Source organism: Salmo trutta, unplaced genomic scaffold (assembly GCF_901001165.1).
Source record: "Salmo trutta unplaced genomic scaffold, fSalTru1.1, whole genome shotgun sequence".
Lineage (NCBI taxonomy): Eukaryota > Metazoa > Chordata > Actinopteri > Salmoniformes > Salmonidae > Salmo > Salmo trutta.
The window spans coordinates 1,053,862-1,070,907 of NW_021822992.1; the positions used below are offsets into that span (position 1 = coordinate 1,053,862).

General features: G+C 47.2%; 2 protein-coding genes across 3 annotated transcripts in view; both read right to left on the reverse strand.

Moving 5' to 3' along the window:
- LOC115187885 (CUB and sushi domain-containing protein 3-like) overlaps positions 1-17,046 on the reverse strand; it is a 1,475,978-nt gene that overhangs the window by 911,478 nt on the left and 547,454 nt on the right.
- Positions 12,415-14,252, reverse strand: LOC115187880 (protein LRATD2-like). Of its 2 annotated transcripts, XM_029746922.1 has the most exons (3): positions 14,089-14,252; positions 13,109-13,928; positions 12,924-13,004 (listed from the first exon to the last, which is right to left on the reverse strand). In XM_029746922.1, exons 2-3 carry the CDS (start codon positions 13,701-13,703, stop codon positions 12,997-12,999), a joined length of 603 nt encoding a protein of 200 aa, XP_029602782.1. In that variant the 5' UTR covers positions 13,704-13,928; positions 14,089-14,252; the 3' UTR covers positions 12,924-12,996. The 2 variants fall into 2 exon arrangements, with proteins under 2 accessions (XP_029602781.1, XP_029602782.1); XM_029746921.1 differs by having other exon boundaries at positions 12,415-13,928.

Sequence of the window (17,046 nt, forward strand, 5' to 3'; positions counted from 1 at the left end):
CAGAGGAACTCTGGAGCTCTGTCAGCGTGACTATTGGGTTCTTGGTCACCTCCCTGACCAAGGCTCTTCTCCCCAGATAGCTCAGTTTGGCTGGGCGGCCAGCTCTAGGAAGAGTCTTGCTGGTCCCAAACTTCTTCCATTTAAGAATGATGGAGGCCACTGTGTTCTTGGGGACCTTCAATGCTGCATAAGTTATTTGGTACCCTTCCACAGATCTGTGCCTCGACACAATCCTGTCTCAGAGCTCTACGGACAATTCCTTCGACCTCATGGCTTGGTTTTTGCTCTGACATGCACTGTCAACTGTGGGAACTTATATAGACAGGTGTGTGCCTTTCAAAATCATGTCCAATCAATTGAATTTACCACAGGTGGAATCCCCAGACAGAGTAGGTCTACCTTTCCACCCCAGACAGAGTAGGACCTACCTTTCCACCCCAGACAGAGTAGGCCTACCTTTCCACCCCAGGAAGAGTAGGACCTACCGACACAGAAACATTTCAACTTTAACTGCTGGCTACTATTCTTCCATGGCTTAACTCAACAAGAGAAGGTCACAAGTGTTTCCACTAAAAGCTGTCTGGGTTTTAAACATCTTCTATTGTACAGAAAGTGAATCGCTTAATCAATTGTTAGTGACAGAATTAGATTACTTTACAAGCAAAGTCAATCGTTTGTCACCTCGGCTATAGAAGGTTGTAGCTCAGCCTCTGAATGCCAAAGAAACAAAACAATGATATGCCAGTGGCGGTTGGTGCCGTTTAAGATGAGGGAGGATGTTTGTTTAATTGTTTTATGAGCGTGGCCTTATTTCTATTACAGCATATTGGATGACTGTCATTCATATTCCATTCACCCAGCTCAATGTAACATCTATAGTTAGGATACTCTAATTTCCCCTGTACCCATCATAGCCTATGAATGAAAGTTTACAATGTAGGTGCACACAGGTCGAGAGAAAGATTTGAGGTGACAGACAGTGACTCACGGACAGACAGTGACTCACGGACAGACAGTGACTCACGGACAGACAGTGATACACAGACAGACAGTGACTCACGGACAGACAGTGATACACAGACAGACAGTGACTCACAGATAGACAGTGACTCACAGACAGACAGTGATACACAGACAGACAGTGACATACAAACAGACAGTGACTCACGGACAGACAGTGATACACAGACAGACAGTGACTCACAGATAGACAGTGACATACAAACAGACAGTGACTCACGGACAGACAGTGACTCACGGACAGACAGTGACTCACAGACAGACAGTGACTCACAGACAGACAGTGACTCACGGACAGACAGTGACTCACGGACAGACAGTGACTCACGGACAGACAGTGACTCACGGACAGACAGTGACTCACGGACAGACAGGGACTCACGGACAGACAGGGACTCACGGACAGACAGGGACTCACAGACAGACAGTGACTCATTCAATACCGCCTTGCACGCTCCTCTCACCTAATTCCCTTTGCTTGTGGACTTCCATGCACAACACATCAGCTGTCTGTGACCAGGTGGAGAAAAAAAAAAACGTTCCAAGCCAAACCTTCATATCATAACCGCTACACACAGCCTATATCGTTGTCGCCATATTAGCTAAAGTAACATCCTAGTCAACATAGCTACTAGAACTAAGGCGTTAGTAAACCCTCTACAGTCACGCAGTACAGTGCAAGCAGTTTAGCAGATACACCAGCAGGCCCCAGAGGCAATACATTTGTAAAACCAAAAACTTACCTTGGAAGAGTTCCAGTGTTGGATAGTCATAGCCAGCTAGATAACATACCATTCCTTTGTTTGAGCCGGGTGTTTGAGTAGGCTAAACTAGCTAGCTGCATTCAATGCTAGCTAAGTAAGTGGGAAAAAATATGAAATATAGCGGGCTCTCTCTCTTTGCTCCTCCATTTTTGAAGAAATTCATTTGTTCAAAACTGTTCAACTATTGTCTTTCACTTTGAGTCAACTGCTCACAACATTTTATGCACTGCAGTGCTAGCTAGCTGTAGCTTATGCTCTCAGTACTAGGTCCTCTGGTCCTTTGATTGGCTGGACAACATGTCAGTTCATGCTGCAAGAGCTACGATAGGTTGTAGGATGTCCCCCGGAAGTTGTCATAATTACTGTGTGAGTCTATGGAAGGGGGGTGAGAACCACGAGCCACCTAGGTTTTGTATTGAAGTCAATGTACCCAGAGGAGGATAGAAGCTAGCTGTCCTCCGGCTACACCATGGTGCTACCTAACAGAGTACTGTTGAGGCTACTGTAGACCTTCATTTCAAAACAGTCTGTTTGAATCATTTATTTGGTGACGTGAATATATTTTATATAGTTTTATCTAAAAAGGATAACTTTTTAAATGTTTCACTAATGTTTATGAAATTCACTGAGAAGGATGGTCCTCCCCTTCCTCCTCTGAGGAGGATGGTCCTCCCCTTCCTCCTCTGAGGAGCCTCCACTGCCACGTGCATCTGAGTCACGTCTTTCCAAGCTATTTTCTAGCGTAAAGCATCGCGGACCAAAGCGTTGTTATCGATATAATCAGATCCGGTTTATTAAAAATCTTAAACTAAACAAAAGGCTAGGCCTGCTCTTTTTTTTGTTGTTGCCATTTTCTTTAATAAAACAGGTAGACCTATGGCATAACCCCTCATATTTGAGTCTTGGTTTTAATTTAACAGCCCCTCTCGCTGACATGGAGGTAGGCCGTTTAAAGAGTGTATATGGTGGGTGGAGGAATTTCTAAGACACATCTATGAATGTAGCAGCCTATAGCATCATTTAGTCTGTCAAAACAGGTAGTGCTGCCTCTGATTTATTCAATAGGAAGAAAATAGGCTGCGACACAAAGCCGTTTTGTTACTCTTAATTAAAATGAATTATGCCTACTTTCAGCACAACGAGCTGTACATTTCTAAATGATCGCTCCGCGGGCTGCTGCTTCAAGTTGCAGCACAACAATGTAAAGTACTCGAATCTGGCTTATTGTGAGGTCAACGACTCCGACAAATACATCACGGGGCAAGAAACATCATTGTTTTTTTTTTAATAAACATCAATTATAGTAGTAGCCAGATATCAAAGTTGACCTCCGGTCTTCCTTCTCATCTTCGTGCTCTCCTTGTCTAACGGAACAGAACAGCCTATAGGCTAGTCCACGTGGAAGATAGGGAATTTATTTAGGACTAGGCCTTAATCACAATAATTAAAAATGGGAAGAAACCTTTGATTCTCCTCCTGAACTGCCATCATAGGCAGCACACAGAGCACAGCCATTGGTTAAGCAGCACACAGAGCACAGCCATTGGTTAAGCAGCACACAGCACAGCCATTGGTTAGGCAGCACACAGCACAGCCATTGGTTAAGCAGCACACAGCACAGCCATTGGTTAGGCAGCACACAGCACAGCCATTGGTTAGGCAGCACACAGCACAGCCATTGGTTAGGCAGCACACAGCACAGCCATTGGTTAAGCAGCACACAGCACAGCCATTGGTTAAGCAGCACACAGCACAGCCATTGGTTAGGCAGCACACAGCACAGCCATTGGTTAGGCAGCACACAGCACTGCCATTGGTTAGGCAGCACACAGCACAGCCATTGGTTAGGCAGCACACAGCACAGCCATTGGTTAAGCAGCACACAGCACAGCCATTGGTTAGGCAGCACACAGCACCGCCATTGGTTAGGCAGCACACAGCACAGCCATTGGTTAGGCAGCACACAGCACAGCCATTGGTTAAGCAGCACACAGCACAGCCATTGGTTAGGCAGCACACAGCACAGCCATTGGTTAAGCAGCACACAGCACAGACATTAGTTAAGCAGCACACAGCACAGCCATTGGTTAGGCAGCACACAGCACAGCCATTGGTTAGGCAGCACACAGCACAGCCATTGGTTAAGCAGCACACAGCACAGCCATTGGTTAAGCAGCACACAGCACAGCCATTGGTTAGGCAGCACGCAGCACAGCCATTGGTTAAGCAGCACGCAGCACAGCCATTGGTTAAGCAGCACACAGCACAGCCATTGGTTAAGCAGCACACAGCACAGCCATTGGTTAGGCAGCACACAGCACAGCCATTGGTTAAGCAGCACACAGCACAGCCATTGGTTAAGCAGCACACAGCACAGCCATTGGTTAAGCAGCACACAGCGCAGCACACAGCACAGCCATTGGTTAGGCAGCACACAGCACAGCCATTGGTTAGACAGCACACAGCACAGCCATTGGTTAGGCAGCACACAGCACAACATTGGGTTAGGCAGCACACAGCACAGCCATTGGTTAAGCACCACACAGCACAGCCATTGGTTAGGCAGCACACAGCACAGCCATTGGTTAAGCAGCACACAGCACAGCCATTGGTTAAGCAGCACACAGCGCAGCACACAGCGCAGCACACAGCACAGCCATTGGTTAGGCAGCACACAGCACAGCCATTGGTTAGACAGCACACAGCACAGCCATTGGTTAGGCAGCACACAGCACAACCATTGGGTTAGGCAGCACACAGCACAGCCATTGGTTAAGCACCACACAGCACAGCCATTGGTTAGGCAGCACACAGCACAGCCATTGGTTAAGCAGCACACAGCACAGCCATTGGTTAGGCAGCACACAGCACAGCCATTGGTTAAGCAGCACACAGCACAGCCATTGGTTAAGCAGCACGCAGCACAGCCATTGGTTAAGCAGCACACAGCACAGCCATTGGTTAAGCAGCACACAGCACAGCCATTGGTTAGGCAGCACACAGCACAGCCATTGGTTAAGCAGCACACAGCACGGCCATTGGTTAGGCAGCACACAGCACAGCCATTGGTTAAGCAGCACACAGCACAGCCATTGGTTAGGCAGCACACAGCACAGCCATTGGTTAAGCAGCACAGCAACAGCAGAGCGGGCGTGGCTCAGGGTTGGAATATCAATTTCAGTGTTTAATGCAGCCTAGTTTCATATACACCACACCAGCAGCCGCCTTAGAAATAGAACGTTGGCTCTGTGCTTCTCCCAGCATGCACTTCATACCCTATAGGGTATAGATCATTTGATTGAGATCACACTAAATAGCCGAGAGGTGAACTTGATATTGTGCACCCAGCGTAGAATCATAGATGAGGGGCGGCATCGGACACACATGGATAAATAACCTAATAAGCAACTATTTTTAAAACACTGAGTAATATTTAAATTTAATCAATTACAAAATTACATGACCTTCCCCTGGGCTCGATTTAATAAAATACTAAACCCTCCCTTGACTGAAATTGAAAAAGCATGACCCTCCCTTATTTTCCTCCAGGAACCAATTCTGTAAATGTCAATCTATCCCTTAGCTGAGAGAACCCTGTATGTGGTTCCCATGGGGTCTAGACCCGGGCCAGGTCCCCACGGGGCCTAGACCCGGGCCAGGTCCCCACGGGGCCTAGACCCGGGCCAGGTTCCCATGAGATCTAGACCCGGGCCAGGTTCCCATGAGATCTAGACCCGGGCCAGGTCCCCACGGGGTCTAGACCCGGGCCAGGTCCCCACGGGGTCTAGACCCGGGCCAGGTCCCCACGGGGTCTAGACCCGGGCCAGGTCCCCACGGGGCCTAGACCCGGGCCACGTCCCCACGAGATCTAGACCCGGGCCACGTCCCCATGAGATCTAGACCCGGGCCAGGTCCCCACGGGGCCTAGACCCGGGCCAGGTCCCCACGGGGCCTCGACCCGGGCCAGGTCCCCACGGGGCCTAGACCCGGGCCAGGTTCCCACGGGGCCTAGACCCGGGCCACGTCCCCATGAGATCTAGACCCGGGCCAGGTCCCCACGGGGCCTAGACCCGGGCCAGGTCCCCATGAGATCTAGACCCGGGCCAGGTCCCCACGGGGCCTCGACCCGGGCCAGGTCCCCACGGGGCCTAGACCCGGGCCACGTCCCCACGGGGCCTCGACCCGGGCCACGTCCCCACGGGGCCTAGACCCAGGCCTGGTCTACAGTAGGTCAAGCCCAACAGGACCAGAAACACCAACAGCTGTGGGGTCAGAGTCTCTCTGATGGGGAAAGGCAGTGGGAAATGTTTTATGGTTTCATGCCATCAACATTTTGTTTGAATTGCATATTATCTCTTTAATGGTGTGTTTTTGTTTTCAATCTGGCTGATGATTTCAGCACTGCGTTCTACAGTGTTAGTAACATTGATAATCCCCTGTAATATCTCAGCACTGTGTTCTACAGTGTTAGTGAGTAACATTGATAATCCCCTGTAATATCTCAGCACTGTGTTCTACAGTGTTAGTAACATTGATAATCCCCTGTAATATCTCAGCAATGTGTTCTACAGTGTTAGTGAGTAACATTGATAATCCCCTGTAATATCTCAGCAATGTGTTCTACAGTGTTAGTGAGTAACATTGATAATCCCCTGTAATATCTCAGCACTGTGTTCTACAGTGTTAGTAACATTGATAATCCCCTGTAATATCTCAGCACTGTGTTCTACAGTGTTAGTAACATTGATAATCCCCTGTAATATCTCAGCACTGTGTTCTACAGTGTTAGTGAGTAACATTGATAATCCCCTGTAATATCTCAGCACTGTGTTCTACAGTGTTAGTAACATTGATAATCCCCTGTAATATCTCAGCGCTGTGTTCTACAGTGTTAGTAACATTGTTGATAATCCCCTGTAATATCTCAGCACTGTGTTCTACAGTGTTAGTGAGTAACATTGATAATCCCCTGTAATATCTCAGCGCTGTGTTCTACAGTGTTAGTAACATTGATAATCCCCTGTAATATCTCAGCGCTGTGTTCTACAGTGTTAGTAACATTGATAATCCCCTGTAATATCTGATAACAGTATGCGTCTGGACTGCAGGTACATATGGTATTTCACATTTTCAGTCAGTAATTATTTATCATTAAAATGCACAACAGTATAGAACAACATATGCGATTAGTCTGTGTTCTGACCACAGAGAAAAAGGAGGAATGCAAATGCCTATACAGACGTCCTATCCAATAACGGAGCCAGGAAATCTCTCCTATCTCCCATAGGGCCTCACCTGCAGCAAAACAACCAAAGCATTGAGGGTGTTGGATTCACCTCGCCGGGGAGCGCGAGTAAACGTGTTTCGCACAGGCTGAAAGTTGATTGGATTAGTGGGTGTGAGCCTATGACGTGACGGGCCTTTACCCTGGATCAACCCTGACCAGCGACGACGTGACGGGCCTTTACCCTGGATCAACCCTGGCCAGCGATGACGTGATGGGCCTTTACCCTGGATCAACCCTGGCCAGCGATGACGTGACGGGCCTTTACCCTGGATCAACCCTGGCCAGCGATGACGTGGCGGGCCTTTACCCTGGATAAACCCTGGCCAGCGTAAAATAAGTCCCTCGTTATTATCTCAATGCAAATACAACACTGGAAAACAAACAAGAGCTGGGTCTCTCCCACCACGTGACTTAGAATGCTTCAGGCATCACTCTGACTACAGGCATAACGAGTCCTCAGCGGTTGGCTGTGCAAGAGTGTGTGTGTGTGTGTGTGTGTGTGTGTGCGCAAAACAATCACCGCTCAAAACCAGCTAAAAGGAAAAGAAACAGCATTAGAATGCAGAGAAGCAGTTCTCACTCACACACACAGTGAAAACAGAGATTAGCTTTGTTAGAGGAAGCAGATAAATGTTCTGCCTTTGTGTAGTAATCCAAGTAGGCTGCTGTAACACGTTTCTGGGCCTCTGCTGACAGGCAGAAAGGTGCTTAGTAAGCTTTGTAACTAATCGCCTTTAAACAACATAACACTTTGTGCAACAATCCTGCTTTAATAAAGCAAACTAACAACCCGGATGTCGACAAAGGAATAACACAAACTAGTTCAACATCTTGAACAGAATACCTCGAGGGGTGAAGGGTTAAACCAGAATACCTCGAGGGGTTAAACCAGAATACCTCGAGGGGTGAAGGGCTGAACCAGAATACCTCGAGGGGTTAAACCAGAATACCTCGAGGGGTGAAGGGTTAAACCAGAATACCTGGAGGGGTGAAGGGTTAAACCAGAATACCTCGAGGGGTGAAGGGTTAAACCAGAATACCTCGAGGGGTGAAGGGTTAAACCAGAATACCTCGAGGGGTGAAGGGTTAAACCAGAATACCTCGAGGGGTGAAGGGTTCAACCAGAATACCTCGAGGGGTGAAGGGTTAAACCTGAATACCTCGAGGGGTGAAGGGTTAAACCAGAATACCTCGAGGGGTGAAGGGTTCAACCAGAATACCTCGAGGGGTGAAGGGTTCAACCAGAATACCTCGAGGGGTGAAGGGTTCAACCAGAATACCTCGAGGGGTGAAGGGTTGAACCGGAATACCTCGAGGGGTGAAGGGTTGAACCAGAATACCTCGAGGGGTGAAGGGTTCAACCTGAATACCTCGAGGGGTGAAGGGTTCAACCAGAATACCTCGAGGGGTGAAGGGTTCAACCAGAATACCTCGAGGGGTTAAACCAGAATACCTCGAGGGGTTAAACCAGAATACCTCGAGGGGTGAAGGGTTAAACCAGAATACCTCGAGGGGTGAAGGGTTAAACCAGAATACCTCGAGGGGTGAAGGGTTAAACCAGAATACCTCGAGGGGTGAAGGGTTCAACCAGAATACCTCGAGGGGTTAAACCAGAATACCTCGAGGGGTTAAACCAGAATACCTCGAGGGGTTAAACCAGAATACCTCGAGGGGTGAAGGGTTAAACCAGAATACCTCGAGTGGTGAAGGGTTAAACCAGAATACCTCGAGTGGTGAAGGGTTAAACCAGAATACCTCGAGGGGTTAAACCAGAATACCTCGAGGGGTGAAGGGTTAAACCAGAATACCTCGAGGGGTGAAGGGTTCAACCGGAATACCTCGAGGGGTGAAGGGTTAAACCAGAATACCTCGAGGGCTGAAGGGTTAAACCGGAATACCTCGAGGGGTGAAGGGTTAAACCAGAATACCTCGAGGGGTGAAGGGTTCAACCAGAATACCTCGAGGGGTGAAGGGTTCAACCAGAATACCTCGAGGGGTGAAGGGTTAAACCGGAATACCTCGAGGGGTGAAGGGTTCAACCAGAATACCTCGAGGGGTGAAGGGTTAAACCAGAATACCTCGAGGGGTTAAACCAGAATACCTCGAGGGGTGAAGGGTTAAACCAGAATACCTCGAGGGGTGAAGGGTTAAACCAGAATACCTCGAGGGGTGAAGGGTTAAACCAGAATACCTCGAGGGGTGAAGGGTTCAACCAGAATACCTCGAGGGGTGAAGGGTTAAACCAGAATACCTCGAGGGGTGAAGGGCTGAACCAGAATACCTCAAGGGGTGAAGGGTTGAACCAGAATACCTCGAGGGGTGAAGGGTTAAACCAGAATACCTCGAGGGGTGAAGGTTTTTGGGAGATAGTGAAGCAGCATTCAAGATGTCGGAGGTTATTCAGCTATTCTGAGGTTGAATCAAAATGTATCACTGCCCCAGTTCACTTTCTTTCCACCTGAAATGGAACACCTGTGGAAGATAATCAAATGGAAAGTAATGGAATGACTCCTGCTTAGGGAGATAACGTTATGGAATGACTCCTGCTTAGGGAGATAAAGAAATGGAATGACTCCTGCTTAGGGAGATAAAGTAATGGAATGACTCCTGCTTAGGGAGATAACGTAATGGAATGACTCCTGCTTAGGGAGATAAAGTAACGGGAAGACTCCTGCTTAGGGAGATAAAGTAACGGAATGACACCTGCTTAGGGAGATAAAGTAACAGAATGACTCCTGCTTAGGGAGATAAAGTAACGGAATGACTCCTGCTTAGGGAGATAAAGTAATGGAATGACTCCTGCTTAGGGAGATAATGGAATGACTCCTGCTTAGGGAGATAAAGTAATGGAATGGCTCCTGTTTAGGGAGATAAAGTAATGGAATGACTCCTGCTTAGGGAGATAAAGTAATGGAATGGCTCCTGCTTAGGGAGATAAAGTAATGGAATGACTCCTGCTTAGGGAGATAAAGTAATGGAATGACTCCTGCTTAGGGAGATAAAGTAATGGAATGACTCCTGCTTAGGGAGATAACGTAATGGAATGACTCCTGCTTAGGGAGATAAAGTAATGGAATGACTCCTGCTTAGGGAGATAAAGAAATGGAATGACTCCTGCTTAGGGAGATAAAGTAATGGAATGACTCCTGCTTAGGGAGATAAAGTAATGGAATGGCTCCTGCTTAGGGAGATAAAGTAACGGAATGACTCCTGCTTAGGGAGATAAAGTAACGGAATGACTCCTGCTTAGGGAGATAAATTAACGGAATGACTCCTGCTTAGGGAGATAATGGAATGACTCCTGCTTAGGGAGATAAAGTAATGGAATGACTCCTGCTTAGGGAGATAATGGAATGACTCCTGCTTAGGGAGATAATGGAATGACTCCTGCTTAGGGAGATAATGGAATGACTCCTGCTTAGGGAGATAATGGAATGACTCCTGCTTAGGGAGATAAAGTAATGGTATGACTCCTGCTTAGGGAGATAAAGTAATGGAATGACTCCTGCTTAGGGAGATAAAGTAATGAAATGCCCTGACTTGGGTGTGAATGCAAAAACTACACAGTACCAGCAATCAATGTCTTCAATTTAGAAACATAGAAATACATTTACCCTTTGCAGTTGACCAATCAATGACTAGTGCTGTAAGAAAATATGCATTTAGGTTAAATAGATATTTATTTCCATATATTTCCTCATACAAACATTCACTTCCAAAACTAAAAAAAAAACAAATGGTTAAAAAACCCATGAAATCAATTATTGACTGAATGAAAGAGCAGCCAGTAGACATCCTAAATGGCACCCTGTATAGTAGTGCACTACATTTAACAAGGGACCATAGGGCTCTGGCCAAAAGTAGTGCACTATATAGGGAGCCATTTGGGACACAGTGTTGTGGTTGTGAATACAATAACCAGTCAGACAAGTCAGAAAGGGAATCATAAAGCCACAGTAGGGAATCTGGAAAGTGAAATGTCAAAATGGATCACATGTTGTGCTCCCTCTCCATTGGTCTAAAACACCAGGGTTGTACAGGAACATGTTCTGCTCCCTCTCCATTGGTCTAAAACACCAGGGTTGTACAGGAACATGTTCTGCTCCCTCTCCATTGGTCTAAAACACCAGGGTTGTACAGGAACATGTTGTGCTCCCTCTCCATTGGTCTAAAACACCAGGGTTGTACAGGAACATGTTCTGCTCCCTCTCCATTGGTCTAAAACACCAGGGTTGTACAGGAACATGTTCCGCTCCCTCTCCATTGGTCTAAAACACCAGGGTTGTACAGGAACATGTTCCGCTCCCTCTCCATTGGTCTAAAACACCAGGGTTGTACAGGAACATGTTCCGCTCCCTCTCCATTGGTCTAAAACACCAGGGTTGTACAGGAACATGTTCTGCTCCCTCTCCATTGGTCTAAAACACCAGGGTTGAACAGGAACATGTTCTGCTCCCTCTCCATTGGTCTAAAACACCAGGGTTGTACAGGAACATGTTCCGCTCCCTCTCCATTGGTCTAAAACACCAGGGTTGTACAGGAACATGTTCTGCTCCCTCTCCATTGGTCTAAAACACCAGGGTTGTCCAGGAGCATGTTGTGCAGCCAGATATGATAGGCTATAGGAAAGCTGTTGCTTCTCTTCAGATTGGTAGAAAACAACAGTGACCAGTCCATGGGACGACATTAAGCTACACTGAACAAACATATAAAACACAACATGTAAAGTGTTGGTCCCATGTTTCACGAGCTGAAATAAAACATCCCAGACATGTTCCATACACACAACATTTTTGGCACAAATTTGTTTGGATTATCTTGGCAAAGGAGAAATGCATTCACCTGACAGGTGTGGCATATCAAGAAGCTGATTAAACAGCGTGATAACTACATAGGTGCACCTTGTGCTGGGGAGAATAAAAGGCCACTAAATTGTTGTTTTTTTGCAGTTTTGTCACAACGTCACATATGTCTCAAGTTGAGGGAGCGCGCACTTGGCATGCCGACTGCAGGAATATCCACCAGAGCTGTAGTCAGAGAATTAAATTTTGATTTCTCTATCATGACCCACATTTAACGTCATTTTTAGAGAATTTGGTGGTATGTCCAACCAGCCTCAAAAACCCGCAGACCACGTGTATGGCGTGGTGTGGGTGAGCGTTTTACCCGACGTCAACGTTGTGAACAAAGTGCCCCATGGTGGCGGTGGGGTTATGGTATGGGGCAGGTATAAGCTACTGACAACGAACACAATTGCATTTTAAATCGAGGGCAATTTGAATGCCCAGAGATACCGTGACGAGATGCTGAGGCTCATTGTGAGGCCCATTTTTTAAAAAAAGTGATTTGTGAACAACAGATGCAGATTTGTTTACATCCGATCGTGAACGTTAGACCCTAAAATCCATAGATTAGAGCCTAATCAATTTATTTAAAATTGACTGTTGTCCTTATATGAATCGTAACTCAGTAAATTCTTTGACATTGTTGCGTGTTGAGTTTATAGTTTTGTTCAGTATAGATGGGAATGTTTTGGGGGGTTTCAAGGTGTCCGTCTTATCTCAAGGTATAAACTGTTGTTAAATGAATGCACTTTATTGGTTTGAGTTGCTACTTTATCTCAAACCAATAGAAATGTTTTGGTATGCATAAAAAGACGCACAGCATTGCGCCCCCCCCCCCAAAAAAATAGGATTTCCAACAGTGTTCTAGTCACGTAGGCTACTGGGTCCTAAAGCTGAACGCTGCCCAAGTCCTCCACTGGGCTTCACCATCAGCTCGGTTTCTCTTGGGGTCTTTCAGTTTACACTCTGATGAAAGTCGTCCTTCATTTCCGCATCAGTTGAGTTGAGATGGTTCGCTAACTCTTGCGTCACCGCATCTCTGCCGATCTGATCATTTCGCCTCTTCTCCATGATCAAGTCGTCAATACTCTGAAATTCAAGGACGTGACTTTTCTTTTCAGAAAACAGCATTTTTAACCTGTAGGGCTGCTTTCCGATCCGTAGTTCTCCTCCTATCTTAAATTCCCTCTTACCGAACCGGCACCACGCAGCAAAACACTCCGAGTTTCTCCAGTCCAGCTCTCTGTCTCTCCTTCCGACCTGCTGCATGGCGTTCTGCACCACCACCTCCGGAGGCAGAGCAAGGAATTTATACAGCCCGTTTACTATCCTGCCTCTCTTCCCCTGACTGGCATCTGTCAGGAAATTATTCTTTATTTCAGCCCGGTGCAGATGAACGACCTGAAAGTCGCCCACGTACACAACCCAGTGAGGGTACTGGCCCGTAGCCACGAACTCCACCAAATCCCCCGGTATGCACTTGTTCAAAAGATTCTCTGTCGAATACGTGCTCATGTCAGATAGTTTGACATTTCTCTCGTACACAGATTCGTCCCGGTAGTACACAACACACTCCAGCTCGTCGCCGTTATCGTATTGCTTCTCTTCCTCGTTCTGGTCCTTGTCCGGTCCGTCAATACGTTCCTCTTGTTCGTCGTCGTCTGCGGAGAAGATATAGGACACACCGATCCGGGGCCCCAGCTCATCCTCCGTGTCAAAACCGTTCGGATCTGCGGTCGGAACATTGTCATAACTCAGATGTGTTAGTTTGTCCACCTGGTTACCCATGCCACTTCCAGGTGGGTGGTGACGACAACACAACGACGCGTTTCCACCTGTTCCAGGCGCGGAGGTGGTGAGGTCGGTGCTGAAGGTAGGAAACGTAACACGGCCGGTAATTCGAGCCCGGTAGGACTAATTTCAAGGTGTGGGACGGTTCCAATCCATCATCAAAATGTTTCCGGTCAAAAATACATTTACCGGGATGATGTCCAAAAGATTGTGGATTTCAACCTAGTGAAAAAGAGAGAAGCATGTTTGAGTTTTTTAAAATGTCCAAGACGGTGATATTTGACATTGTCCCGTCAAACTCTTTGGGAGCAGTAGACCAACATTTCAAACAGGTGTATGCGCCTGTTTAAACCGGTTAGAAAACAAACGGCGTTTTACTCACCCCACAGGTCTTGTAGATATTGAAAGTACATCACCGACGAGCCATTTGTTATGATCGTCCACAGGAAACGACATAAAACTGACTACAGCTTGTTTTTCGGTGTCCTTTCTCGGAAGAATACCGGAGTGTCCAGCTATACGCGGTGACTCCACGGAGGTTTGTGTATGAACTGAAACTAGTGGCTTGTAGCAGGCAGCCTCGCAACGATTTATCTCTTAAAGACACAGAGCACATTTATTACATCCAACAAGTGATACCCACTTCACCACGTCCCTATACTCGTGCATTACTTCCTATTTGTGTCCCTTCTCCTTATCGTGGGGTTAAACCCGACGGAGGTTTGGTTTATGTCATATGTTCATCAGATGCACATGCGGTTTGCCTTATCTCGGGGTTTTTTTCTGCCGGATGTCTAGCCTGCATTGTTTTTTGTACTTGATGCACGCGTGCCTATAGCAAGGCTGCAGAACGGTTTGAAGCATGGAGAAGATCATGTAGAGACCAAAGCTAATAATTACAACAGATGAAAGGTGTTCTTCTATGGACCTACTGGTTTCATATAGGCTGCAGAACGGTTTGAAGCATGGAGAAGATCATGTAGAGACCAAAGCTAATCATTACAACAGATGAAAGGTGTTCTTCTATGGACCTACTGGTTTCATATAGGCTGCAGAACGGTTTGAAGCATGGAGAAGATCATGTAGAGACCAAAGCTAATAATTAGAACAGATGAAATGTGTTCTTCTATGGACCTACTGGTTTCATATAGGCTGCAGAACTGTTTGAAGCATGGAGAAGATCATGTAGAGACCAAAGCTAATAATTACAACAGATGAAATGTGTTCTTCTATGGACCTACTGGTTTCGTAGGCTGGCAGAGCTACCAAACAGACTGGGGCACAACCTCCCATTTACAACAATGTATCTAGTTTGATACTATTCTTCTGTCACTCATCTGTAACAACATGAAAACATTGAACTGCTTGTTCCCATATAGACTACTGATATAAATCACTAGCTTGCTCTGCATGATGGGATACTAAATTAAACACATAGCAGGTCTGTGGATAGCCATTCTGTTGGCTGTTTTGGTGAAAACCTTACCAACAGGGCGCACTACCCAAGTGTTGTAATGATGAATTGTCGCAGTGTCAGACTAGTGATAGACTAGTGTCCTGTCCAGGGGGTGTCCTGATACATCAAGCTGCCTCACTACAGAAACAGGAGATAGACTAGTGTCCTGTCCAGGGGGTGTCCTGGTACATCAAGCTATCTCACTACAGAAACAGGAGATAGACTAGTGTCCTGTCCAGGGGGTGTCCTGATACATCAAGCTGCCTCACACTACAGAAACAGGAGATAGACTAGTGTCCTGTCCAGGGGGTGTCCTGGTACATCAAGCTGCCTCACACTACAGAAACAGGAGATAGACTAGTGTCCTGTCCAGGGGGTGTCCTGGTACATCAAGCTGTCACACTACAGAAACAGGAGATAGACTAGTGTCCTGTCCAGGGGTGTCCTGGTACATCAAGCTGTCTCACTACAGTAACAGGAGATAGACTAGTGTCCTGTCCAGGGGGTGTCCTGATACATCGAGCTGCCTCACTACAGATACAGGAGATAGACTAGTGTCCTGTCCAGGGAGTGTCCTGGTACATCAAGCTGTCTCACTACAGTAACAGGAGATAGACTAGTGTCCTGTCCAGGGGTGTCCTGATACATCAAGCTGCCTCACACTACAGAAACAGGAGATAGACTAGTGTCCTGTCCAGGGGGTGTCCTGATACATCAAGCTGCCTCACACTACAGAAACAGGAGATAGACTAGTGTCCTGTCCAGGGGGTGTCCTGATACATCAAGCTGCCTCACACTACAGTAACAGGAGATAGACTAGTGTCCTGTCCAGGGGGTGTCCTGGTACATCAAGCTGCCTCACTACAGAAACAGGAGATAGACTAGTGTCCTGTCCAGGGGTGTCCTGATACATCAAGCTGCCTCACTACAGAAACAGGAGATAGACTAGTGTCCTGTCCAGGGGGTGTCCTGGTACATCAAGCTGCCTCACACTACAGAAACAGGAGATAGACTAGTGTCCTGTCCAGGGGGTGTCCTGGTACATCAAGCTGCCTCACTACAGAAACAGGAGATAGACTAGTGTCCTGTCCAGGGGGTGTCCTGGTACATCAAGCTGCCTCACTACAGAAACAGGAGGTAGACTAGTGTCCTGTCCAGGGGGTGTCCTGGTACATCAAGCTGTCTCACTACAGAAACAGGAGATAGACTAGTGTCCTGTCCAGGGGGTGTCCTGATACATCAAGCTGCCTCACACTACAGTAACAGGAGATAGACTAGTGTCCTGTCCAGGGGGTGTCCTGGTACATCAAGCTGCCTCACTACAGAAACAGGAGATAGACTAGTGTCCTGTCCAGGGGTGTCCTGATACATCAAGCTGCCTCACTACAGAAACAGGAGATAGACTAGTGTCCTGTCCAGGGGGTGTCCTGGTACATCAAGCTGCCTCACACTACAGAAACAGGAGATAGACTAGTGTCCTGTCCAGGGAGTGTCCTGGTACATCAAGCTGCCTCACTACAGAAACAGGAGATAGACTAGTGTCCTGTCCAGGGGGTGTCCTGGTACATCAAGCTGCCTCACTACAGAAACAGGAGGTAGACTAGTGTCCTGTCCAGGGGGTGTCCTGGTACATCAAGCTGTCTCACTACAGAAACAGGAGATAGACTAGTGTCCTGTCCAGGGGGTGTCCTGGTACATCAAGCTGTCTCACTACAGAAACAGGAGACAGACTAGTGTCCTGTCCAGGGGGTGTCCTGGTACATCAAGCTGTCTCACTACAGTAACAGGAGGTAGACTAGTGTCCTGTCCAGGGGGTGTCCTGGTACATCAAGCTGCCTCACTACAGAAACAGGAGACAGACTAGTGTCCTGTCCAGGGGGTGTC

Coding starts and splice junctions, on each gene's coding strand:
- LOC115187880 (XM_029746921.1), bottom strand. CDS start 13,703: ATGGGTAACCAGGTGGACAAACTAACACATCTGAGTTATGACAATGTT.